The sequence below is a fragment of the Lolium rigidum genome, chromosome 3 (genome assembly GCF_022539505.1).
Source record: "Lolium rigidum isolate FL_2022 chromosome 3, APGP_CSIRO_Lrig_0.1, whole genome shotgun sequence".
NCBI lineage: Eukaryota > Viridiplantae > Streptophyta > Magnoliopsida > Poales > Poaceae > Lolium > Lolium rigidum.
Window position 1 is genome coordinate 391,244,172 of NC_061510.1, and position 24,650 is coordinate 391,268,821.

A 24,650-nucleotide genomic window follows, 5' to 3' on the forward strand; every position below is an offset into this window, starting at 1 on the left:
CATTTCTAGATTACTTTCTAAAGTTTCTAAACATGAAATTTGATGTCCGGGTCCGATGCACCCACATGAAATTTGATGTTACGAGCGTGCATGGGAGTAGTGATGCAAGTGGTCTATCATTAGGGTACCCCTTTACCCTTTTTGTCTAAAAGTTGAACTAACTTTTATCCCTGGCATCATCAAGTTAGTTCATTTTTTTGGACTAAAGAGGGTAGAGGGTACCCTAATGGTGGACCACTTGCATCTATACATGGGAGTTAGAAGAGGAAGTGGTGAGGGTTGTAAGAAAGGCTTAAATGAGTGTTGGCCATCCTCGAACATGATTAGTCAGAAGTGACGACCCAAAAAAAAGGTTAGATTGGATCAAGGTGGCGGAAATAGTGCGGAGGAAGAAAGAGGCTAGGAAATAAAAGGAGGTAAGCTACCCTATTGGATTGAACTTTGAAAAAGATCCATTGTGGTTTTGACATAAAGAAAATTGTCGACTTTGGGTATATGAGAATCCTCATAAGACTCCAGTAGCCATCGCAACAGAAGGAGTACTCTATTTAGCTATGCGAGTTTTCATCAAGCAGTCGTAGCAAATTTATAATACCTAAGCCCAGTAGGCAAAATGTCATAAAAACCTAAGTCTAGGTACATCAAACGGCATAAGCATGCATTATGTATGCTACTGCTGTTCGTGACACCGAATAATGCCGGTGGATGTGCCAAGACATGTTTGAGACGAGCAACAGGGGAAGTGAAACTGAGACTAAAACGGCAGACATGCCAACCGAGAGGCACGGGAAAACCAGAGAGATCGCGCGAGATGAACGGAGTACATAAAACGCTAGACACGGGAGCGCAGGCCAGGTCAATAAAGAAATGGGCTTGAAGTCGACACAATCCACCAGTGGTCTAGTGGTAGAATAGTACCCTGCCACGGTACAGACCCGGGTTCGATTCCCGGCTGGTGCAACTTTTTTGCCCCTTCGTGTAGATCGTCTAGTTCGACAGGTGCCTGAAACCTGAAATTCTACCAGCAATGAAGGCAGCAGCTGGCCTTTTTTGCAATCGCCGCGCAGAAACAACGATCGTATGCAGAGTCACCGCTTGCTATTTCGACTGAGAAGTCTCCTTTCCCGCAGTAGATCGTCACGGACGCCAGCTCTGAAGAGCTGGAAACCAAAATACACGGCACGGCGGCTTCGTTTCCCACCACCATACTTTGCTTGTGCTTGAAGCTGGCTCTCGGCATCAACTGCTCGGCAGTTCGATACCCAACCACCTGCAGAGTACACGCCTGCTGTTTTTGTGGTACCGTTAGTTGGTTCAAAAAATAGCAGCTGGTCGTAGCAGGACGGCCAACAATTTTTCTGTTTTGGTCTGGTAGGACGAACGCCAGCTTGACACGGCAGGACGGCCGCGCCCAACAGCCGATAATAAGCAGATCCGATCGGCGGTGCCACGTGCGGGCTGCGCTGCGTCGCCACCACAGTGCCGGTACAGTGTCACTCGGGACTTGGGGTTGGTGAGATATGGCTGTCGCCTGTCGACGGTCCATGGAGATGGAGGAGGAGCGTAGCGCCGTAGCAACACGACGCGGCGTTTGCGCACCGACGGCATGTGCGACGCGGTGTGGATGTTTCTGTCCGCTTGTGGCTGGGTCCTCATATTTGAATCAGCCAGGGGCGTTTTGGGTAGCCGTGCCGTGTCGGACGTAACGGGCGAATCAGACCCCGGGTGTACGGCCGGGGCGTGGGTGTCTGTGCGGACTCCGGCAGGACGCCGGCCACTCCCGCCGTTTCATGCTACTACTTCCTCTTGTCCTGTCTCTCCATTCCATATCATATCACCATTTTGGAAGACAATAATTCCCTTAACGCAAAACAAATTACCGACCGTGGTAAACGCTCCATGAAAGAAAAGAGAGTAAAAAATGCATCTAAGGTCACTGCACTTTAGCCATTGACTCGACTTAGTAATCGTGCTTGTGAAGTCCAGATTAGTTTACCCGAACTTGGCATCGTCGAGGAGTTCCTTCACCCCTCTCGTCATTTTAGACTCGAATTCTCCAGGTGAAAACCCAAGCTTTAGCTTTTGTCGAAGCGGGCGCCAGCAGTGTTATGACGCTTTCCCCTCGGAGGCGTCGTCTTGGAGGTTTGTACTCCGCCAGATAGTGTTGGTTTGCTTGCTTGGTAGCTTTGTCGTCGGCCAGACAGGTGCGCGATCTCGGGATTGGCATGGATGCCGAAGCGGTGGCTCCGGATTACGACAATGTTGATCGCGTGGCCTTCGCTGTCGTGTTGTTAGGGGTTTACTTGTGACTGCTTGGGTGGCAGAGTTGTCGGCCTCGCTGGTAACGTGTTCCTAGGACTTGTGTGGGTGTGTTGCAGAGGTTGGATGTCAGAGCTGCGGCTCCAGAAGTTGTTGTCAAGGTGTAGATGTTGTCTTTTGCCGCTAGGGCGAAAGAATAGTCGGCTCGTGTGGTACGCAGTTGCTCTTGTTAGAGTTTAACTGTCCAATTTTCCTCTTCTTAATGAAAAGGAAGAGCTCTTGCGCTCTAATTTTTTGTTTTGACATTTTGACTCGATTTGGTCCAGATCAAGCCCATTGTTGAACATAATAGTGACATAGATGACAGGTGAGACCCACACGCACGAGTCATCCACCCTACATCTCGCCAATTAACCAGCGTTTCCCTAATTTTGCAAACTATGCTCTTTCGTATATCGTCTGTAAACTAGCGCCTGCAACCGATTTAGCTCTATCAAGTTTGGTTTGAGGGAAGGGAGGCTAGGAGGCACGAGGAGGCGATCTGCGATAGTGGCGGCAATCGCTCGACTATGAAGACAAGCGACGATTGGGGAGGGAAGACGAGTTGAGGAGATATTGATGGCCGTGTTGACCTTGTTTATGTAAGCCTCACCTAGAATTGTCCGCCGACGTTTTGATTGCAATGAATACGACTGTAGGATGACTATTGGGGGAACCGGGGCCAATGCAGAACAACTAGGTTTAGTGATTTGGCACAACTGGGGATTTGGGGGAGGTAAGATCTTATCTATATATCCATCCCACCCTAAACGCTCGCTAGCTCGTCCCCTCCATGTGGGCCCATGCCAATGTTTCCGTCCGCATCACCGGAGTTGTTGGATGAGTTGCTTCAAGACAAAATTGAGTCAAACTGACACATTTAGGGCAACAATTCCGCAATTGCAATTCGTTAGTACGAGGATTGAATCTCGTCGTTTTACGAAACATTGTACATATATAGATACTCATAATGAGTCCGAGAAAATGATCAGGCGACATGAGGATCGGTGTGATGCATTTAGACGAAATTATTTTCGAGGAAAAATAATTCTAAGTTGTCTTTTATATCTGTAAAAGAAAAGCAAAGGAAGCTTACATGAAAATTTTGAAATTCTTGTTTCTTGGCACCAAAACCCCAGCCCACCAGAGTTCAAACCCCAGGTTTGACATCTGTGTGTCTCATAAAAAGGCGGAATATTCATTCAATGGGAGGCGACGTTCCCGTCGATAGCGAGGCGCCTGTGGTGACTTCGTCAATTTCAAGATCCAATCCGCCGGCTCAGTCTTCCGGAGGTGCTCATAGGGGTAGGGTGTGCGTGTGTGCGTTCATAGGGGTGAGTGTATGCGCGTGTATGTGAGCGTCTGCGTTTGTACTGTGTTTCTCAAAAAAAAAAAACCAAGTTTTACCGTGGCGCTATAGGTACCGGTCTTGGGTGGCGTGCGCGGTAAAACAGAAGGGGAGGCGCCCCACATGGGATACCACCAGTCAACCGCGGGTGGAAGCGCGTGCTACGCGCCACGTCGCGCACCGAGACGCTAAATTTGCAATGACCAAAACACCCCTCCCTCTCCACTACCAGTCGTCCACAACTGACCACTCCCTCCACCTCTGCTTCCCGTTCGCGGCACGCTCCACTCCAGAGTCCAGTGCAGTCCACCACGATCCCAATCCGTTCCGTTGCAATCCACCCCCCGCGTCCACCTCTGCCGGTGCCGGCGCTCATAAATTCTGCCTCCTTTTCTTCCCCAAACACACCACCGCGTCGCCGGTCTCGGAGTTAAATGCTGCCGCTTTCTTCCCTCTGACCCATCTCGATCCCCGCTGATTTCCCTCTCCCTCCCTCGAGAAAGCGCTCGCCGGATTTCATTCCTTCATCCGAAAGCGCCCACGCTTTTTGCCATTATCACCGGTCACTGTACCTTTCTTTCCCTCTGTTTCTTTCTTTCTGCCACGGTTTCTCTCCTTCCATACCCCGTTCTTGGAGTTTTCGGTGAATCCCAGCTGTTGTTTTCACGAGGATCTCGCCGGATAGGAAACCCCAGGCGGAGAAGAAACCGTGCTTCGTCTCCACTCCCCCCTCATTGCCGTTTCTTGGAGCTTCTACCATCCAGGCTCCGATTTATTCTTCCCAGAGCTCGCGCGCCGACATTGCTCGCCCCTGCTCGTCTGAATCTCGATCCGGGCCTCTCTTTTGGTCCAAAAATCTACGGCCTTTTTCCTGGTCCATCGGATTCCTGTCCCAGGATTCCCAAACCGTCGCATCCAGCAGCCGGCCGGGAGATCTTCGTTCGTCAGTTCGACGGAGGAGCAAGCACAATGGCCCCGCCGAATCTCGCCGCGCGCGGCGCCGCGTGGCTGTGCGTGCTGCTGGTGCTGGCGGCGGCGGCCGCCCCCGCGGCGGATGCGCTGGGGATGAACTGGGGCACGCAGGCGACGCACGCGCTGCAGCCCAAGATCGTCGTGCAGATGCTCAAGGACAACGGCATCAAGAAGGTCAAGCTCTTCGACGCCGACCACGGCACGCTCAACGCGCTCGCCGGCACCGACATCGAGGTCATGGTCGCCATCCCCAACGTCCTGCTCGACCTCATGACCGACTACGACAACGCGCGCGACTGGGTCAGGCACAACGTCTCGCGCTACCACTTCCAAGGCGGCGTCAACATCAAGTGAGCACTGTATCTCTCATCCTTCCCCTGCTCCTCGTTGATGTGGTAATGGTGTGTGACGAGCTCGTCGCTCGCAGGTACGTGGCCGTGGGCAACGAGCCGTTCCTGGCCTCATACAACGGCACGTTCGACAAGGTGACCTTCCCGGCGCTGCGGAACATCCAGAACGCGCTCAACGACGCCGGCCTCAGCGACGTCAAGGCCACCGTGCCGCTCAACGCCGACGTCTACAACTCCCCCACCAGCAACCCGGTCCCGTCCGCCGGCCGCTTCCGGGCCGACATCACGGCGCTCATGACGGAGATGGTCTCCTTCCTCGCCAAAAACAGCGCGCCATTCACCGTCAACATCTACCCCTACCTCTCCCTCTACCTCAGCGACGACTTCCCCGTCGACTTCGCCTTCTTCGAGGGCCAGGCGGCGCCCGTCGTCGACGGCGCCATCTCCTACACCAACGTCTTCGACGCCAACTTCGACACGCTCGTCTCCGCGCTCAAGGCCGTCGGCCACGGCGACCTGCCCATCTTCATCGGGGAGGTCGGCTGGCCCACCGACGGCGACCGGCGCGCCACCAACGCCCTCGCGGAGCGGTTCTACAACGGGCTGCTCAAGCGCCTCGCCGCCAACGCCGGCACGCCGCTCCGGCCCAACCAGTACATGGAGGTGTACCTCTTCGGCCTCCTCGACGAGGACGTCAAGAGCGTCGCGCCGGGGGCCTTCGAGCGGCACTGGGGCATCCTGCGCTTCGACGGCCAGCCCAAGTTCCCCATCGACCTCACCGGCCAGGGGCAGAACACCATGCTCGTGCCCGCCAAGGGCGTCGACTACCTGCCCAGGACCTGGTGCGTCTACAACGGCAACGCCAAGGACACCAGCAAGCTCGCCGAGAACGTCAACTTCGCCTGCACCTTCGCCGACTGCACCGCGCTCGGGTACGGCTCCACCTGCGCCGGCATGGACGCCATCGGCAACGCGTCCTACGCGTTCAACGCTTACTTCCAGGTGCAGAACCAGAGGGACGAGGCCTGCGACTTCCAGGCGCTCGCCGTGCCCACGCAGACCGACCCGTCAACCGCCACCTGCAACTTCACCATACAGATCGCCGCCGACTCGTCGACGTCCGCAGCCCACCGGCGGACGCAGTCTGTCCTGATCGGCGCCCCTGCTCTGTTCGTGCTGGCTCTGCTCCAGCTCTTCTTCGTTTTGCATTAGGCGTTTCAGAAGTTCAGAGAGTCTTCTTGATTTACGACACTGGATCATTTGTTACTTCATTTTTTGGGAGGGGGGATTAGTAATTAGCAGTACAAGACTACAAGTCTTGCACTGAGACTTCATGTATACTTCAGGACATATATGCTGAAATTGATATTTCACATGATATTCAAACACTTGATGTGCTCAACTGCTAACAGAGTACTACAAATTACCAGAGCTTGATGATTAAAGTAAGTACAGTTCATTCAGAGTCCCAGATCTCACAGCATGGGAAATTTGTAAAGTCTTGCATCGAAACATATTTATACTTCAGGACATATATGCTGAAACTATACTCAAACACTTGATGTGCTGAACTGCTGACAAAGTACAAAATACCAGAGCTTGATGATTAAATTACAGTACAGTTCATTCAGAATCCCAGATCTCACAGCATGGGTGTGTATGGCTACTAGTACAACACACAAGTGAGGAACAAGATTGGATTGGCAATATAGTACCACTGCAGCACATGATTCCCGGATCTACCATAACATGATCTAGATGCACAACTTTTCTTTCAATGCAAGTCGGCAAAAAAGGGAGAAAATAAATGCTTCCAATGCAGGTGTGAGGTGACCCAATAACTAGTCTCTCGATCTGATGCAACCAGGCATGTGGAGGTGCAATATCTGCTCTGCTGTTGTTCAAAATGTGGAGCACTAAACTCTGCATCACAGGATCACTAAACTCTGATCTTGGTGGTTTAACATTTTGAACAAGCACTGATGTGGAGCAGTGGAGAAGGTGACATGGATAATCTGCATTACTCTGAACAAATACACAGCATGTTATTATACTGTTATATCATTCTGTGCGGCAAACTATTAGTGAAACTTTCAACAATACCGCATCTCAAATCCAAAATAATTCTCTAAGCGAAGCATCTGAACATAAAACGGACAAATATGTACAGTGATTTACATTAACAGGTCACCATGGAAACCTGACAAGCCTAGAGCAAAGATAATTTGATCAGTAGAACTGCATACTTTTCAGGATAAATATTTACATTTACATTATTCATATCGCAAATAAATATATGTTCACTTGTGCCAATGAATGCTCCCCACAAAACACCAACATGATAGTATTGCCCTAAGGCGTTGCCAACTCAGTGAAGTAGCCCGTTGGTTCGTGCTCAAGCACCGGTGACAGATATCAGTTGCTGGTGTTTGTCCAAGGGCAGTTCATTGGTAAAGCAAATTCCAGAAGAATGATAGACACAATTCAATCCTCGACACATAATTCTGATGTAAACTTGACAGATCAAGCAGCATCGCAAGGGAATTCAGATTTTGGTGATCTTGTCAGCTTTGACTACAGGGTTCTGTTTGGCTATCTGCTCCCTGCCAGCTTCCTTGTAATCGAACGTGCACTTGTGAGCGTCAGCGTAACGGTGCATTGAGCAGAAGGTATCTCCGCAGCGGCACTTGAATCCTGTCAACCCGACCTTCTTCCGGCATGACAAGCAACGGTTGCTGGGTGGCTTCGGTGCCTCCTCCTCAACTACTTGCTTCCCATCTTTGACTGAAGCAGATGCTTCAGCCTTGATTTCTGCCACCAAAGGCGCGGGCGAGGATACAGCAACGGGTTTCTTCTCCACCACAATGGATACTGTCTTGGCCTTAACAGTGTCTCTATAACACTTCGAGCACATGTTCTCCGTCATCCGGTTGCCGAAGAAGCCACAGTTATTTACGCACAATATCGGAGCCTCAGGTGCGTGGACAGTCTCATCTGCCTCGTTCCAACTCTCTTGCGCCATTCTATAGAACACCAATAACATCAATATCAAGAATGAACAATCACTGATCAAAAAGGTTTGAAACATAATCGTCAATATGACTGATTCAAAGAAGGCAGGTAAGAGTCAGATGGGCATCACAAATCAATGCTTTCCCTGCAACTGTGGAACATAAACATGATTGCAAGACGGTCTGACAATTACAAGAACGCATCTCAAATGTGATGATAAAACTCTGTAGCATTTCATCAACCGAGCCCGATAATAAAATAAACTGTCCTGGCTATGATGAGCGCTCATCCTATAACCTATAGAAAGAACGATTTAGTTGTTGATTCCGATCATCTGGATAGGCACTGAACATCATGAAACAATCACCATATTTGTGGAAAGAGGACCCCCTTCGCACTCAAGTCCCCATGGCCCATGCACATGACAAACCTTGACACAGACTTCTTCATTATTATTTTCCTGATTGGGCATTCCCCCTTTCAGCAGTTATTCCCTATAGATTAAATACCGCATAAATGTGATAGAGAAGCTCAAAATGCACAGAATTCAGATAGCTTGTTGGAGAAAAATAGAATGAAACCATCCCAGTAAACTGGACTAGTGTCATGGCTGTAAGGTAAACCAAGAATAGGAATGAAGCAATCAAGTCACCATTAATTTCGTATCCCTACACACGTATGCTCATCCAAACAACATAGAGACGAGCAGAAAAAAATGTGCAATAAGCAATTATCTCGCTGCCTTGACCCATCCTAGCTTCCTTGCTTAAAGGAAGAAACTCATGTACACAGCAGGAAGGTGAATTTCCACGCCCTTAGAAGAATTTCTACAACTATCTCCTTCGCCAATCACCATCTAGATGACATATACTAACCCCTTGAGCACAGGAAATGACCTGACCTACAGCAGCGAAAACCGCAAGGAAAACAATCCTGTCGTCTAAGTGTATACCTTGTGACGACTATGGATAAAAACCTCGGCACGAAGGTCACACCGCAGAAGCAAAATCATGGCATACAGTCAAACGCTACATGAATTCCCTCGTCTGAAGTCTGAACATCATGAAACAAGCACCATATTTGTGGAAAGAGGAACCCCTTCCCACTCAAGTCCCCACGGCCCACGGGCGTGATCAAACCTTGACACTGACTTCTTCATTATTATTTTCCTGATTGGGCATTCCCCTTTTCCTTTTCAGCAGTTATTCCCTAGAGACTTAAATACCGCGTAAACGTGATAGAGAAGCTCAAAATACACATAGTTCAGATAGCTTGCTGGAGAAAATATATCAAACCAGCACAGCAAACTGGACTTAATGTCATGTCCGTAAGGTAAACCAAGAATAGGAATGAAGCAATCAAGTCACCATTAATTTCGTATCCCTACACACGTATGCTCATCGATAAACCTTGTCGAATTTTCTCGTCAGCCAATTCCTATGCTTATCAAGCAACATAGAGACAAGTTCAATTTTTTGTAAATTATCTCGCCGCCTTGGCACTATCCTAGCTTCCTTGCTTAAAGGAAGAAAACCTATGTACACAACAGAACGATGAATTTTCACGTCCTTAGAAAATTTTCTAAGGCAATCGACTTCGCCATCTAGATGACATACTAACCCCTTGAGTATAAGAAACGATCATACCTAGATCGGCAACACCCGCAACCGCAAGGAAAGCAATACTCTTGGCGTCCAGCTTGCAACGATGGTCAAGAAACCTCGGCACCAAGGCCACACGGCAGAAGCAAAATCATGGCGTACGGTCCAGGGCTAAATGAATTCCCTCGTCTGAAGTCTGAACACTAATCCTCGTTTACGCGTAATCGATTTAACCGAAGTCAAAAGCAACCACCCAACCGTAATCGCCCGTAACCACCACGAATTCAGGCATGTTAATCCCTCTTCGTCGAGCTTCAGACAAAGACTATTGATCCGACGGAACAAATCGATCCTAATCAATACTAGCAGCCAAGAACAACGCATCCGCCGATCGAACAGACCTAACCGAACCAGACCACGAGAATCCTATCCAAAACCGGGTACAGACAGAACAGCCAGACCTCATCGGCCAAATCAAGCAAAACAACAATTTTTTTGCGAAGAATCCACCAATCCATCGATAACCATCAACATGAGCAGTACAAAGAATCCAAAAGTAACAAATAGCCGTCGTCGTTTACCTAGCCTGGCGGGGGACTCGATCGATCTGATCCGCGGTAGGGGGAGCCTCCGGGTTCTCCTTCTCTCGTCTCCTCGCTCCTCTTCTCCGCCTGGATAGAATTCGGTTCTTATATTTTGCTCGCGTTCTTGGTTTTCTTTCTTTTCTCTCTCTTTTGGGTGGGGTGGTGGCGTCGGCCTACAAATATATTTATTCGTGGGAATTTGTGTAAAGGCCGGAGACGCCTTTCCGAATTGGACTGCGGCGTCGCTTTCCGTCTGAATTTGTATTTCAGAATTTTTTAAATGTAAAAGTTGGTGTTCCGATTACGGGGTGGTTGGGTTCCGTTTTGGGTTAGATTAAAGTGGGCTTAGAGCAGGTCTAACAGACCCCGTAAAAGGGGCAAACCCGTATAATAACCGCCGATTTGAGGGTTTCGCGTCTACCCGGCCGTCTAGCACGCCCCGTAAAAACGGCCCCCGCATCGATATTTCCTGTTTTCGACTACGGGGCGGGTCGTCGCCCCCTACTTGTGCGGGGTGGGAGCCGGGGATAGTGGGCGAAACCACTATCCCAATTCCGAAAGCGCGCGCGGACATTTCGGTTGTCCCCATCCTTCTTCCCCGCGCGCCGCGCAGCCACCCGCGCGCCGCCGCCGGAATCCGTCGGATCCGCGGCCCTCCGCCGTCCGCCGAGCCGCGCCGAGCTGCGCGCGACGCCCGCCGCACCTCCGCCGCACCCCGGCCGAAGTTCCGCGTCCCTCCGCGCGCGCCGCCGCCGTCCGGCCCGTGGTCTTCTCCGCCGTTTGTCGCCGGTGAGTATTCCGCCGCGTTCTTGCTCGTTGCCGCCGGTAAATTGGTCGGATTTCGGGCTGATCTATGGTTCCCCGTGGTAGATGGCTTCGGAGGATGTGCACATGGCGGATTTGGAGGCGACGTCGACCGATTGGTCGTCGTCGGATTCGGATGATTCCGACATCGACGAGTTGCTCAACGACGCCGAGACGGAGATGATGGTGCTCCTGTTCGGCTTGAAGCAAATGGAGGACCGCTTGAAGCCGCTGGATCGGCGGAAAGGATCCGTGATGGGGCGTATGTGCATTCCGCGGAACCGCGCGCTCGGCCACGAACAGCCGATGCAAGATTACTTCGCCGAGGTACCGACCTATCCTCCCCGCCTCTTCCGTAGACGGTACCGAATGCGTAGGTCTTTGTTCGAGAGAATCGTCAAAGATTGCGAGGCAAATTGCGATTATTTCAAGCAAAGAAGAAATGCTGCCCAAGTCATGGGATTTAGCCCATATCAAAAAATTTCGCCGCCATGAGGGTTATTGCATACGGTATACCAAGCAGATTATACCGACGAGTACCTGCGCATTGGTGTGCAAACAACCACGGATTGCGTGCGTATGTTTGCCAAGATGGTGATCAAGTTGTATGGAGAGAAGTATCTCCGAGCTCCAAATGAGGATGATACAAAAAGGCTCATGGAGATCAATGAAAAGAGGGGGTGGCCGGGGATGCTTGGTAGTTTGGATTGCATGCATTGGACATGGAAAAATTGTCCAAAAGCATGGCATGGAATGTATTGTGGCAAAAGCCGCGATGCTACCATTGTTCTTGAAGCTGTGGCCTCTCAAGACTTATGGATTTGGTGTCTTGCAAGCAAGGTTTGCAATTGTCCGGGGTCCTGCTAGGTTTTGGGACAAGGAAACTCTTGTTGATGTCATGACATGTTGTGTGATTCTTCACAACATGATCATTGAAGATGAACGCGGTTTGAACTTGCCGTGTTTCTATGACAATGTTGGCACCCGAGTGCAGCCCGAGAGGAACCCTGATCGGATTGAAGCTTTTCTTGCAGCTCATCGAGGCATTGAAAATGCCGAGACTCATCACCAGCTCACCCAAGATTTGATTGATCACCATTGGCAGTTGCATGGCCAATGATTTATTTCCTATTGTTGTATGTGTTAAACATTCATTTCCTATTGTTGTATGTGTGAAACATTTGTTTTTTATTTGTTTAATTCTTGTTGACATTTCCGAAAACATTATTGTAATAATTATGACGATTATTGTGTGATGTAAAACATTTATTTTATGTGAATGGTGTGTTGGTTCTAATATGCAATTTGTCAAAAAACCCTGTTTTGAGGGGTTGAAAACTCGGACGAGCTAGCAGACCCCGTATACCCACCCCGTAAAACAGAATATTCTGTTTTACGGGGTGGGTATACGGGGTCTGCTAGCTCGTCCGAGTTTTCGGCCGGCGAAAACCCGATACAGGGCCCTCTACTCGCGTTATACGGGGCGAAATTATACGGGGCCTGTTAGACTTGCTCTTAGGGCGGGGACGCTTCTAGATGCGCGGGATACACGGCACGAGGCCAATGGCCCCTACCTACGCCGCTGCACATCGGGTCCACTGAGTCAGATACCCTTTTGTTTCCTTATTCGCAAGATGATTTAATTGTGTATTTGGATCCAGAAGAAGAGTTTGTGATGAGCTTTGGTCTGTGTTGCTGAACTGCATTGCATTGTGATTGTTTTCATAATTTTGTCAGTGATTTTGATCATGACAAGAATTATGAAACGGAAGAAGTTGTTCCGAGATATTGAAAAAACAGGTGGAGGAAATACGGTTACGATATCATCCTAGGCGATTTTTTTTGAAGGTAAACTTGGCAAAGCATCTTGGCGAAAACTTTTAACAGAGGTTGTATATGGCGAGTAGGTGATGGTTCGCAAATTGATATATGGCATGATTCTTGGATTCCTAATAATCCTCATGGTTTGGTTATTTCACCGAGAGGAAATATTGTTCTTTTAAAAGTTGAAGAACTTATTAATCCAATCACTGGATCTTGGGATGAGGAGCTGATAAGGGAAAATTTCTTGTCTATTGATGCTAATAAATTCTAGCTATACCACTATCTTCGAACGGTATCGAGGATTTTGTTGCATGGAGGTACACAAAGAACTCTCTCTTCTCAGTTGGATCGGCATATCACGGTGAGTGAAAATACCAATTTGGTAGAAAAGAAAGAGACCTATATGCACCTGGGCAATCAAGCCAAAATATTGTTTGGGATATTCTCTAGAAAACATCAGTTGCGGCAAAGGTAAAAATATTTGCTTGGAAATCTCTCCATGGAATTCTTCCATGTTATGCAGTTCTAGCAAATCGGCATGTCACGGCCGGTGTCCAGCCAATGCCTCCGGTGTAATATTCATTACGAAGACATAAAACCTGTGATGTTTAGTTGTGAGCATGCTTTGGACATATGGAGAAAGCTTGGTTTGGTAGAAAAAAATAGAAGAAGCTATGATAGCGGACAGAGCAGGTACTGCAGTGCTTGAGGAGCTCTTAGTACATCAACATGATGATGGGTTGAGAGAGCTTATTTTGACGTATGCGTGGTATATCTGGTGGATGCGTCATCAACTTATCCATGGAGAAAAGTACCTCACAAATCCGGTTGCTGCTATGTCTATCCAAGTGATTACTACAAACAATATTAGATCCTTGAGGAAAAACTCAATAAAGAAGCAAAGCGTTTGGGCCAAACCCAAGGGAGGGTTATGTTTTGATTAACGTGGATGCTAGCTTCAACCTTGGGTATCTGTGAGGAGGTATAGGAGTAGTAATCAGAGATCATACGGGGAGCTTCAACGCTCCATGCAATGAAAAGGTTCAATATGTAATTGATGCATCCACGTTGGAAGCTCAAGCGGTGTCCAGGGGCATTGATTTGGCTAATCAGGTGGGGTGCTCCCGTATTATTGTTCAGTCTGATTGTCAGCAAGTTGTTGATACCCTTCAAACTAGTGATTTTCCCTCAACTGCAGCGGTAGCACTATTTGATGATATCTATGTCCAAGCGTCAACATTTTCTAGATGCGAGTTTTCTTTTTGTAATAGGGAAGCCAACTGTGTTGCTCATTGGTTATTGAGAGAGACGGATTCACTACCGAATGTCTAGGTAGATGATCCGCCGAGTTTTATTATTTCGATATCAATTGACGATGTAACTATTATTTAATCAATAAAGCTCACAGCTAGGACGGAGTCCTACTGTTTCCCTCAAAAAAAGTGGGGCTAATCCGGCTGGGGTTAGGGCGGGGATGCTTCTAGATGAACGGCATACACGGCACGAGGCCAATTTGCTCCTGCCTACGCCGCTGCACATCGGGTACACTGAGTCGGATACGCTTTTATTTTCTTGTTCTGAAAGATGATTTAATTGTGTATTTGGATCCAGAAGAAAAGGTTGTGATGAGCTTTGGTCTGTGTTTCTGAACTACACTGAATTTTAATTATTTTCATAGTTTTTTTCAGTGATAAATCACGGCAAGAATTATGAAACGGAGAAAGTTATTCCGAGATATTAAAAAAAACATGTGGAGGAAATACGGTTACGATATCATCCTAGGCGATTTTTTTGAAGGTAAACAAGGCTTGTTGATAAACATGAACTCTAAACGGAGGTTGAGCTATAGAGAAACTCAGTATTCTCAAATTTTGAAAATTATGGGGAAAAAAACCTAGAGGTAGCCAAAGAGGTATACTAAATCGTGTAAAATCCCAATGCAAAAATCTCTATATTTTAGGCTACATCAAAATAATAAAAATGTTGGCCTGAGTATAGTGAATAGTGCTCATTTTAAAACTATAAAATTTCACAAATTTATCATTTTTTGTGTAGACCAAAATATAACAAATTTTGGATTAAGAGTTTCCACGCTTTTGAAATAAATGCATACTTCTTCTCGGAATATTTTTATTAGAATGACCTCCAAGTTTTGTAAAACTTAAGAGCCCCAATTTTCCACTCTCTATTGATAGAATTAGAGTACTATTGAAAGCTTATGCTACTCTCTTGTTATTTAAGGTATATTATTTTGTTGAGTCGTACAAACCTTTGATCAAGAGTTGCTCAATAAATAGAATTGCCTGGTGACTATGATGTGTTACATGCAAAAATGCAAGGAACATGCCAATCTTAAGCAATTGGGTGGTGACTCCAAAAATAAAGACATCAACTTTTAAACCTTGCTCAAACAAATCATGCTTGGGGAGGAAAATCCATTGTTGATTAGATGTTTCTTTCTCTTTCAAACATCTTGTATTCCCCACCAAGAGTATATATCGCATGGAGGGATGTTTCATGGAATTTTGACATCGAATGACATCAGAAACATCCCCTATATTGATTGGTGTAAGGTGGTTTCCGATGATCTACGTGAATGTCTTATAAACTTTGACTCCAAGAAAGTGAGTGGTGTTACCCCCTCCATGAATGAATGCACTTTGTTCTATACTGTAAGCCTTTTTTCTCATATTTTGGTACAAACAGTGTTATCCCCCACCCACCACCACCACCGCCACTTTTAAATATTAATTGAAGGCAGTTTTTCTACAAGGTTTAGAAGGGACCGATTAGAGCATGTTGGCCCTAGATAATGTTGTTTTTGTGTTTCAGCACTCCCACTCACACGTGCTCCTTGAGCTTAAAGATATCATGCAAAGTTCGGAATATTTGATGCCTACTTGTTCATGTCACGCTTATTCTCCTACCGCTTTTTTTTTTTTTTTTTTTTTTTTGCGAAACTATTCTCCTACCGCTGAATGACCGTGTTCACCTGTTATGACAATATTTTCAGGCACCAACACATCACACCGGCATAATGCAAATCAACCTAGTTTCTCCGATGATGTGTGATGCGTGCAGTTGACACACGTCCGTTGGGAACCCCAAGAGAAAGGTGTGATGCGTACAGCAGTGAGTTTTCCCTCAGTGTGAAACCAAGATTATCGAATCAGTAAGAGTCAAGGAACACGTGAAGATTGTTGGTGACGGAGTGTAGTGCGGCGCAACACCAGGGATTCCGGCGCCAATGTGGAACCTGCACAACACAATCACAATACTTTGCTCCAACGTAACAGTGAGGTTGTCAATCTCACCGGCTTGCTGTAAACAAAGGATTAAACGTATGGTGCGGAAAATGATGTTTGTTTGTGAAGAACAGTAAAGAACAGAGTTTGCAGTAGATTGTATTTCAGATGTAAAAGAATGGACCGGGTCCACAGTTCACTAGTGGTGTCTCTCCCATAAGATAAATAGCATGTTGGGTGAACAAATTACAGTTGGGCAATTGACAAATAAAGAGGGCATAACAATGCACATACATATCACGATGACTACTATGAGATTTAATCAGGGCATTACGACAAAGTACATAGACCGCTATCCAGCATGCATCTATGCATAAAAAGTCCACCTTCGGGTTAGCATCCGCACCCCTTCCAGTATTAAGTTGCAAACAACAGACAATTGCATTAAGTATGGTGCGTACTGTAATCAACACAAATATTCTTAGACAAAGCATTGATGTTTTATCCCTAGTGGCAACAGCACATCCACAACCTTAGAACTTTCTGTCACTGTCCCAGATTCAATGGAGGCATGAACCCACTATCGAGCATAAATACTCCCTCTTGGAGTTACAAGTATCAACTTGGCCAGAGCCTCTAGAGCATGCAAGAACATAAACAACATATATGATAGATTGATAATCAACTTGACATAGTATTCCATATTCATCGGATCCCAACAAACACAACATGTAGCATTACAAATAGATGATCTTGATCATGATAGGCAGCTCATAAGATCTAACATGATAGCACAATGAGGAGAAGACAACCATCTAGCTACTGCTATGGACCCATAGTCCAGGGGTGAACTACTCACACATCAATCCGGAGGCGATCATGGTGATGAAGAGTCCTCCGGGAGATGATTTCCCTCTCCGGCAGGGTGCCGGAGGCGATCTCCTGAATCCCCCGAGATGGGATTGGCGGCGGCGACGTCTCTGCAGGTTTTCCGTATCGTGGCTCTCGGTACAGGGGTTTTCGCGACGAAGACTATAAGTAGGCGGAAGGGTAGGGTTGGAGGCGGCGCGGGGGCCCCACACCATAGGCCGGCGCGAGCCCCATGCTGGCCGCGCCGCCCTATGGGTACGGGCCCTCGTGGCCCCACTTCGTATCCCCTTCGGTCTTCTGGAAGCTTCGTGGAAAAATAAGACCCTGGATGTTGATTTCGTCCAATTTCGAGAATATTTCCTTTGTAGGATTTCTGAAACTAAAAACAACAGAAAACAGCAACTGGCTCTTCGGCATCTCTTCAATAGGTTAGTACCGGAAAATGCATAATAATGACATAAAGTGTGTATAAAACATGTGAGTATCATCATAAAAGTAGCATGGAACATAAGAAATTATAGATACGTTTGAGACGTATCAATGTGCTAGGGTACATCTCACATTACTCTTACACAAATCGTTAGAGGTGAATTTGAGGTTTCATTCCAGCTTTTTTACAGGTGAATTTCAGTTTCTTTATTTCCAAAATTTATCAATTAAATTATATGAGATGTCAAAGAAATTCCATGAGTGTTCAAGGAGTTTTTTCCCTTTGATTTTTTTACTCTTCAACTTTTAAATGCAGATCAACAAGAAACAAGCAGTGGCATCGGCCCACGTTGCTCAGTCAACCAATGCTACAACTATTAATGACGAAGAACCTGTCATGATGAATCATACCATCATCAACTATGTCATACAACTCAACGAGAACATGGAGACTGAGAACAAGGGTTGTACACATACCTCCCAGGTTCATGAACACATAGATGGTGATGGAGTTGGATGTTCAAGTTGCGATGAACTTGGTATGCTATACATTTTCACTTGTAAAATTAATATCAATTTTTCATAGTGACAACTACAAACCGAGGAACAAATCTTCTCACGAACAACTGAGATGAGTGCATAACTGCGCATGCAAAATATCAGACGTGGCACAGAGGATGAAAGAGATATAGAAGCAAGCGACAAAGGTGTTAATATAGGCATCAACTCATTTTCGTACAAAGGGTACCATTTCGGTAAACAAATATTGTAAACCGTTAGTCATTATGTTGACTAGGATTTTCTCGGAGCCTCTACCAATTCTGTAGATAACATGAATATCGGCAACTTGAATATCGGGATACATTAGTTTTATAATGGTGAAGATCACCCTTATTCTCCTCCCATCGAGGTGCTAATGTCTAACCTAAACAATGAACAATCCGGTGTTTTGCAAATTACTACTTATGGGCTTTAATACTTATACTGTTGATGTTGTAATTGTTTCGTGGGGTGGTTCCCACGATGCATGGAAATACTTCTTGCCATCCTTTAGATGATTGCATGGATGAACCCACACAATTGTGGAAAGCGAGTTAGCAACTTAAGGATGCTGGTTTGGCTCCAAATATTGATGACAATCAGGTATATCATAATCTAACATCAATTTCATTACTCAATATTCTAATCTTTTATTTTTATTTTGCGAAATACACGCCGCCTCTACACCAAAGTGGCAAACTACTATTTATTTTTATTTTTTTACACGTCATGGTTTCACTATTTCTTTTACTTGCAGTGATCAACTCATCATATAACTCCGGATATCTCTTTACGGAATTGGCAAAGATATTTTTGATTCGTTTGCTGATGGACATGACATCCATACAGATTTCATGCATTGCTTTACTGTTTGCCTTCGTCATGATGAGAAGACGATGAGACCAGCAGCGGGTGCTTTATAATATTTTCTTGAACTGGGGATTTTCGGAATTTATCTAAAGTCTATAAACGAGTGTATATTTTTACCAAACTTGTACTCTGTTATTCTTTTACTCGGCATCTGTTTAATATAGACGACCATTTCCCACTTGCTAAGTTTGAAGCAGCAGCAGCAGCTGCTGCAGAGATAAGAGATTGCTAAGCAACATCTAGAATATAATGAGTTAATGACCCCTACGATGTTAAGCTGGTTAGTCCCACAATGCATAATATACATTTTTTTATCATCCTGGTTTCTTTTACGTGTGATTCCAATAATATTTGAGCTTTCTTTGTAGATACGTTTCACCACAGCAAACACTAGAGTGTCTACTGTGTAAACCTTGTGCACGAACGCATTGATGTTCTTGACTCGATTCAAAGGAAAACTAGAGGACAACCTGGGGTAGTTATCACTTGTCAGTGGGAGCCGAATCTGTTAGATTATATGTTTCGGTTAAGTTAGACTTGTAACGCAAGCTAGGGTTTTAGGCTTAGTCGGTTGGCTCTACTATTTATATCCTTTGTACCCCAAACAGTTTTGTATCAATTGTGAGACATAATACAATCTTACATGGTATCAGAGTAATCGATCCTGACCTATGGCGCCGCCGCCTAAGCCGCCGCCGCCGCCTGGTTACTTCGACCAGCAAGCCAAGGCCGCCGCCGCCGCCGAGGCCTCGGCCTCTTCTACCCATCCCACGGCTACTCCTCTCTCCTACACAGACACCATAGCCGATGTCACCCCCTTCATACCTATTACTTTAGATCTTGCCCAACACAACTACTACCATTGGCGCCACCTCTTTGAGGTTCACCTCGGGCGCTGCAACCTCCGTCATCACATCGCCGCCGACGCCGCCCTCGTCCCGACGACGCTCGCTGGATCACAGATGATCTCGCCATCATCCAATGGATCTACACACGCGTGTCCACGGAGATTTTCAATCTCGTTTTCCGTGAGGCCGCCACCGCCGCCGCCCTCTGTGCGTCCCTGCGCCAACTCTTCCAGGACAACGCTGACGCCCGGATCAACAACCTCCACTCCGCGATCCGCAACACCCCTCAGGGGGACTCCTCGCTCAGCGTCTACTGTCAGCGCATCCAGACGATGGCGGATGAGCTCCGCGAACTAGGCGATCCTATGCCTCGATCGCCGGCTTATCAACATCCTTCTCCGGGGGCTCGGCGACCGGTTCAAGACTCAAGCGGCCATGATTCCCTTCATGCAGCCTCGCCCTTCCTTCAAGGAGATCCGGTCCCTCGCTGCCGAACGCCGATGATGACCTCACACGGCGGGAGGCGCGGCCTCACGTCTTCGCCGCCTCCACCCGGCCGCCCTCGCTGCCTACTCCTGCACCGGCGGGCCCGACGAGCCAGCCCACTGCCGCGGCAGGACCCCCGGTACCGTTTCCGGCCTCGGCCGGGCAGCCTCCTCCTCGGCCGGCGTCCCAGCCCCAACTACAAGGGCAAGAATCCGATGTGCGGCCGCCGCGATCCGCCACTCCTCCGGCCGCCTCGACGCCCGCGCCGGCACCTGCCGCTCCTCCCGCTTGGCGCCCGCCACCGGCGGTATCGACGCCTGCGCCGGCGCACTGCCGCGCCGCCTACCCGGCGCCCTCCTCATGATCCCCGGACCGGCATGGTTCAGGCTTGGTCCATGCCCTGGGCGGCCCCTCTCCGATCGGCGCTCCTCCAGCTTACACGGGTGCCTGGGCGCCGGGTCTTCGCCCCCACACTGGTTCCCCTGGACTCCTCGGCCAGCGCGCCCCGCCGAACGCCTACCACGCCGCCCCGTCCTACTACGACGGGGTGATGCCATACATGCCATATCAGCACCCCCAGATGTTTCAGCCTTCGCCTGTCCTCATGCCGCCTGCTCCAACTGCCCCGCTGCATCAACCGACCTCCGCTCCTTCACCGAGCTGGGACCAATCTGCGTTCTTGCAGGCCATGAACAACTTCGCTGCCCAGGGAAACTCAGGTATGGACTGGATTTTCGATTCCGGTGCTTCTAGTCACATGTCTGCTTCTAGTAATATGCTGTCAAATTTTTCCACCACACCACTTTCATCCATAGTCCTAGGAAACGGCACTACTATACCTATATATTGCACCGGCCAAACCACCATACCTACATCCACCAAACAACTCCTCCTACGTGATGTCCTTATTGCACCCGCGCTAATCAAAAACTTAATTTCGTTCGTCGGTTCACCCGTGACAATCTTGTTTCTATGGAATTTGATCCGTTTGGTTTATCCGTGAAGGACTACCGAGACCAAAGCGGAGATCGCTCGGTTCAATAGCTCCGGCGACCTCTACACTCTCCATGGCGCCGCCACCCACGACCCACCCACCTCCATGGCGGCGTCCGTCGACCTCTGGCATCACCGTCTCGGCCACCTCCACCACGCTACCTTGTCTTCTATACTTAGCAAATTTTTAATAAATTGTAATAAGGATAGTCATAATACCTCCATGTGTCCCTCTTGTCAGCAAGGAAAACATGTTCGCTTGCCCTTTAGTTCTCTACTACTGTTAGTACCTTTCCTTTTGAACTTTTGCACTGCGATTTATGGACATCTCCCCATACTAGTGTCTCTGGCTTTAAATATTATCTAGTCGTTCTAGACGACTTCACACACTTTGTCTGGACTTTTCCTTTACGCAACAAATCAGACGTACACACCATTTTCCTAAACTTTTAAAAATATGTCGCCACACACTTCTTTCTTCCCATTAAATTTATCCAATGTGACAACGGCAAAGAATTTGATAACTTTCAAAACCGAAACTTCTTTCTTCAACATGGCATTCTTCTCCGATTTTCATGCCCATACACTTCACCTCAAAACGGCAAGGCAGAACGCTCGCTTCGCACAATAAACGACATCATTCGCACCCTTTTAATCCACTCCTCAATGCCACCAAAATTCTGGGCCGAAGCCTTACGCACAGCCACCTACTTACTTAACATCCGGCCTCACAAGTCCAATACAAACTCTACACCATTCTACTCTCTTTATCTTAGTCATCCCAACTACTGCGAACTTCGCGTCTTTGGCTGTCTTTGTTTTCCAAGCACCGCCGCCATCTCCACCAACAAACTATCACCTCGCTCCATTCCCTGTGTCTTTCTAGGATACTCGATGAACACAAGGGTTATCGCTGCTCTGGATCTCGTCTCTGGCCGCGTCCACATCTCTCGGCACGTCACTTTTTCCGAGCATATCTTCCCTTTCTCCACACGGACACCCTCCCAAACTCCCATTGACCCATCGCCTACCCTACATCATCCCATAGCTCACCCCGCTAGGTTTCCTCACCACTACACCGCTCCTACCGCCACCCCAGTGCCCTCCTCACCTGCCGCGGCAGTCCCTTCAGCCGACTCCACTGCCGCGACAGCGGGGTCGGCTGCTTCCTCTGCCGAGTCCGCACCTCCACCCGATACACCCATCTTCCCCGCCGCTCCTCCTCCACCTATTCCACCATCTTCGACGTCTGACTCATCCGCTGCGCCTGACGTCGTTGTTCATCCCACTCCACCTCTACCACCCCATGTTGTTCCTACCCAAGCTCCCACAAATGATCACCCAATGCGCACTCGGGCCAAAACGGGATTTCACGTTCCAAAAGGGCCGCGTCTCAATCTTCATGCCACCACTTCTCCGATCTCCCCATCCCTAAAACATACAAAAGTGCTCTTCTCGATCCTAAGCTCGGGCTGCCGCTATGCGTGATGAGTTTTTTGCTCTCATTCACAATGATACATGGCGCCTTGTTCCTCGCCCTATCGGTGCAAATATTGTTTCCGGCAAATGGGTTTTCCGCCAAAAATTTCTCTCCGACGGAACTCTCTCTCGCTACAAGGCTCGCTGGGTTTGTCGTGGTTTCTCTCAGCAGCACGGCATCGACTACGACGAGACCTTCTCTCCTGTTGTCAAGCCTAGCACTATTCGCACTTGTTCTTAGCATCGCCACTTCCTCTTCTTGGCCCATTCACCAACTCGATGTCAAAAATGCCTTTCTTCATGGTGCTCTCCAAGAAACTGTTTATTGTCAACAACCTTTAGGCTTCGAAGACTCCTCTGCTCCCGATCATGTTTGTCTCCTTCAAAAATCTCTTTATGGTCTCAAACAAGCCCCTAGGGTTTGGTTCCAACGTTTTCAACTTACATTCAAACAATCGGTTTCACTCCCTCTCTCACCGACACCTCTCTTTTTGTCTATCACACTTCCACACACACAGCTTATCTTCTTCTTTATGTTGATGATATCATTCTCACTTGCTTCCACTAAGACTTTTCTTGATCATATTATTACACTTGCTTAACTCTGAATTCTCTATGACTGATCTTGGTGTGCTTCATCATTTTCTTGGCATCAACGTTACACGTGACTCTAATGGTCTTTTTCTTTCCCAACGTCGGTACATTCTAGATCTTCTCAACCGCGCAAGCATGATTGACTGTCAGCCTGCTCGTACACCTGTTGACACTAGCGCCAAACTCTCTGCTGATGGCGAACCATTCTCAGACCCAACTCTCTACCGTAGCATTGCGGGTGCTCTACAATACTTTACTCTAACACGCCCAGAAATATCTTATTCTGTCCAACAAGTCTGCCTATATATGCATGATCCACGAGTTCCTCACTACAATCACATGAAACGCACTCTTAGATATCTAAAAGGAACATTAGATTATGACCTTCACATAAACACCACTTCACCTACCAGTTTGACGAGCATACTCGATGCGGACTGGGCTGGATGCCCCGATACTCGTCGGTCCACGTCCGGATACTTGTGTTTTTATGGGTAACAATTTGCTTTCATGGTCTTCTAAGCGACAGGTTACGGTTTCACGCTCGTCTGCGAAGCTGAGTATCGAGCTGTTGCACATGCGATGCTTGCTGAGACAGTTTGGCTACGACAGTTGTTGGCTGAACTTCATCGTCCCATCCAGCAGGCCACTATTGTTTATTGTGATAATATTTCAGCGGTTTACATGTCCGGCAATCCAGTTCAGCATCGGCGGACAAAGCATATTGAGATAGATATTCACTTCGTCAGGGAGAAAGTTGCTTTGGGCCAAGTTCGAGTTCTTCATGTTCCCACTACAGCGCAGTTCGCCGATATCTTTACCAAGAGACTGCCAACACAGCCGTTTCATGACATTCGTTTCAGTCTCAACGTGATTGAACCCCACGTTGACACTGCGGGGGGATGTTAGATTATATGTTTCGGTTAAGTTAGACTTGTAACGCAAGCTAGGTTTTAGGCTTAGTCGGTTGGCTCTACTATTTATATTCTTTGTACCCCAAACAGTTTTGTATCAATTGTGAGACATAATACAATCTTACAGAATCGTATTTTCGTATGTGGGCTTGATTTTCCCGCGGGTTTGGAGACTTGTCAGGGCCCAACACCTGCACGAGTTTTGGGTACTGCGATTTTCTAGAGATGTAGACTGCATAGAAATTTTGTAAAACCGAGCAGTGTGCCTCCGGCCGATCGAGTGGGGGTGCACTACACGCCGGCATCGCAAGCCCCGTCAGTCGCACATTTGTCTGGCCAGGTACGTGTACGTCATGTACGCTCACAAATGCACAGGCGGTCGGAGAGCCGGAAAGAAAACTAGCTGCAGACCTTGTCAACCTGAATCTTCCTGCTCTTCTATCGATGCCTCCATTGTTCCGTTGGTCACTCCAATGCAGAGCTCCACGCCCGTCTTGACCATTTCTTCCGTGTGCGTCGACACGGAGAAGATCAAAATCTCTATAAAACGATGCAGACATATGCTTGCTATCCCAGTAAGGAGGAGGAA

The 24,650-nt window shown here is 47.8% G+C and overlaps 2 protein-coding genes across 3 annotated transcripts; one reads left to right on the top strand and one right to left on the bottom strand.

Annotated features, from left to right (window-relative positions):
* The first annotated feature begins 4,615 nt into the window (after positions 1-4,615).
* On the top strand, positions 4,616-6,264 carry LOC124697659 (glucan endo-1,3-beta-glucosidase 8-like). Its single transcript, XM_047230213.1, has 2 exons — positions 4,616-4,968; positions 5,046-6,264. The coding sequence occupies exons 1-2, from the start codon at positions 4,616-4,618 to the stop codon at positions 6,178-6,180; spliced, it is 1,488 nt and encodes a 495-aa protein (XP_047086169.1). The 3' UTR covers positions 6,181-6,264.
* Positions 6,265-7,192: 928 nt separating this feature from the next.
* Positions 7,193-10,370, bottom strand: LOC124704525 (zinc finger A20 and AN1 domain-containing stress-associated protein 6-like). 2 transcript variants are annotated; one of them, XM_047236794.1, is made up of 3 exons: positions 10,163-10,370; positions 9,750-9,752; positions 7,193-7,998 (listed from the first exon to the last, which is right to left on the bottom strand). In XM_047236794.1, the coding sequence occupies exon 3, from the start codon at positions 7,988-7,990 to the stop codon at positions 7,514-7,516; it is 477 nt and encodes a 158-aa protein (XP_047092750.1). In that variant the 5' UTR covers positions 7,991-7,998; positions 9,750-9,752; positions 10,163-10,370; the 3' UTR covers positions 7,193-7,513. The 2 variants fall into 2 exon arrangements, with proteins under 2 accessions (XP_047092750.1, XP_047092751.1); XM_047236795.1 differs by lacking the exon at positions 9,750-9,752 and having other exon boundaries at positions 7,193-7,991; positions 10,163-10,369.
* Positions 10,371-24,650: the final 14,280 nt, after the last annotated feature.

Excerpts from the sequence above, each read along its gene's own strand:
- LOC124697659 (XM_047230213.1), top strand. The coding sequence starts at position 4,616 with ATGGCCCCGCCGAATCTCGCCGCGCGCGGCGCCGCGTGGCTGTGCGTG. Across the intron at positions 4,969-5,045 it reads CAAGGCGGCGTCAACATCAA|GTACGTGGCCGTGGGCAACG; the intron begins GTGAGCACTGTA and ends CGTCGCTCGCAG.
- LOC124704525 (XM_047236794.1), bottom strand. The coding sequence starts at position 7,990 with ATGGCGCAAGAGAGTTGGAACGAGGCAGATGAGACTGTCCACGCACCT.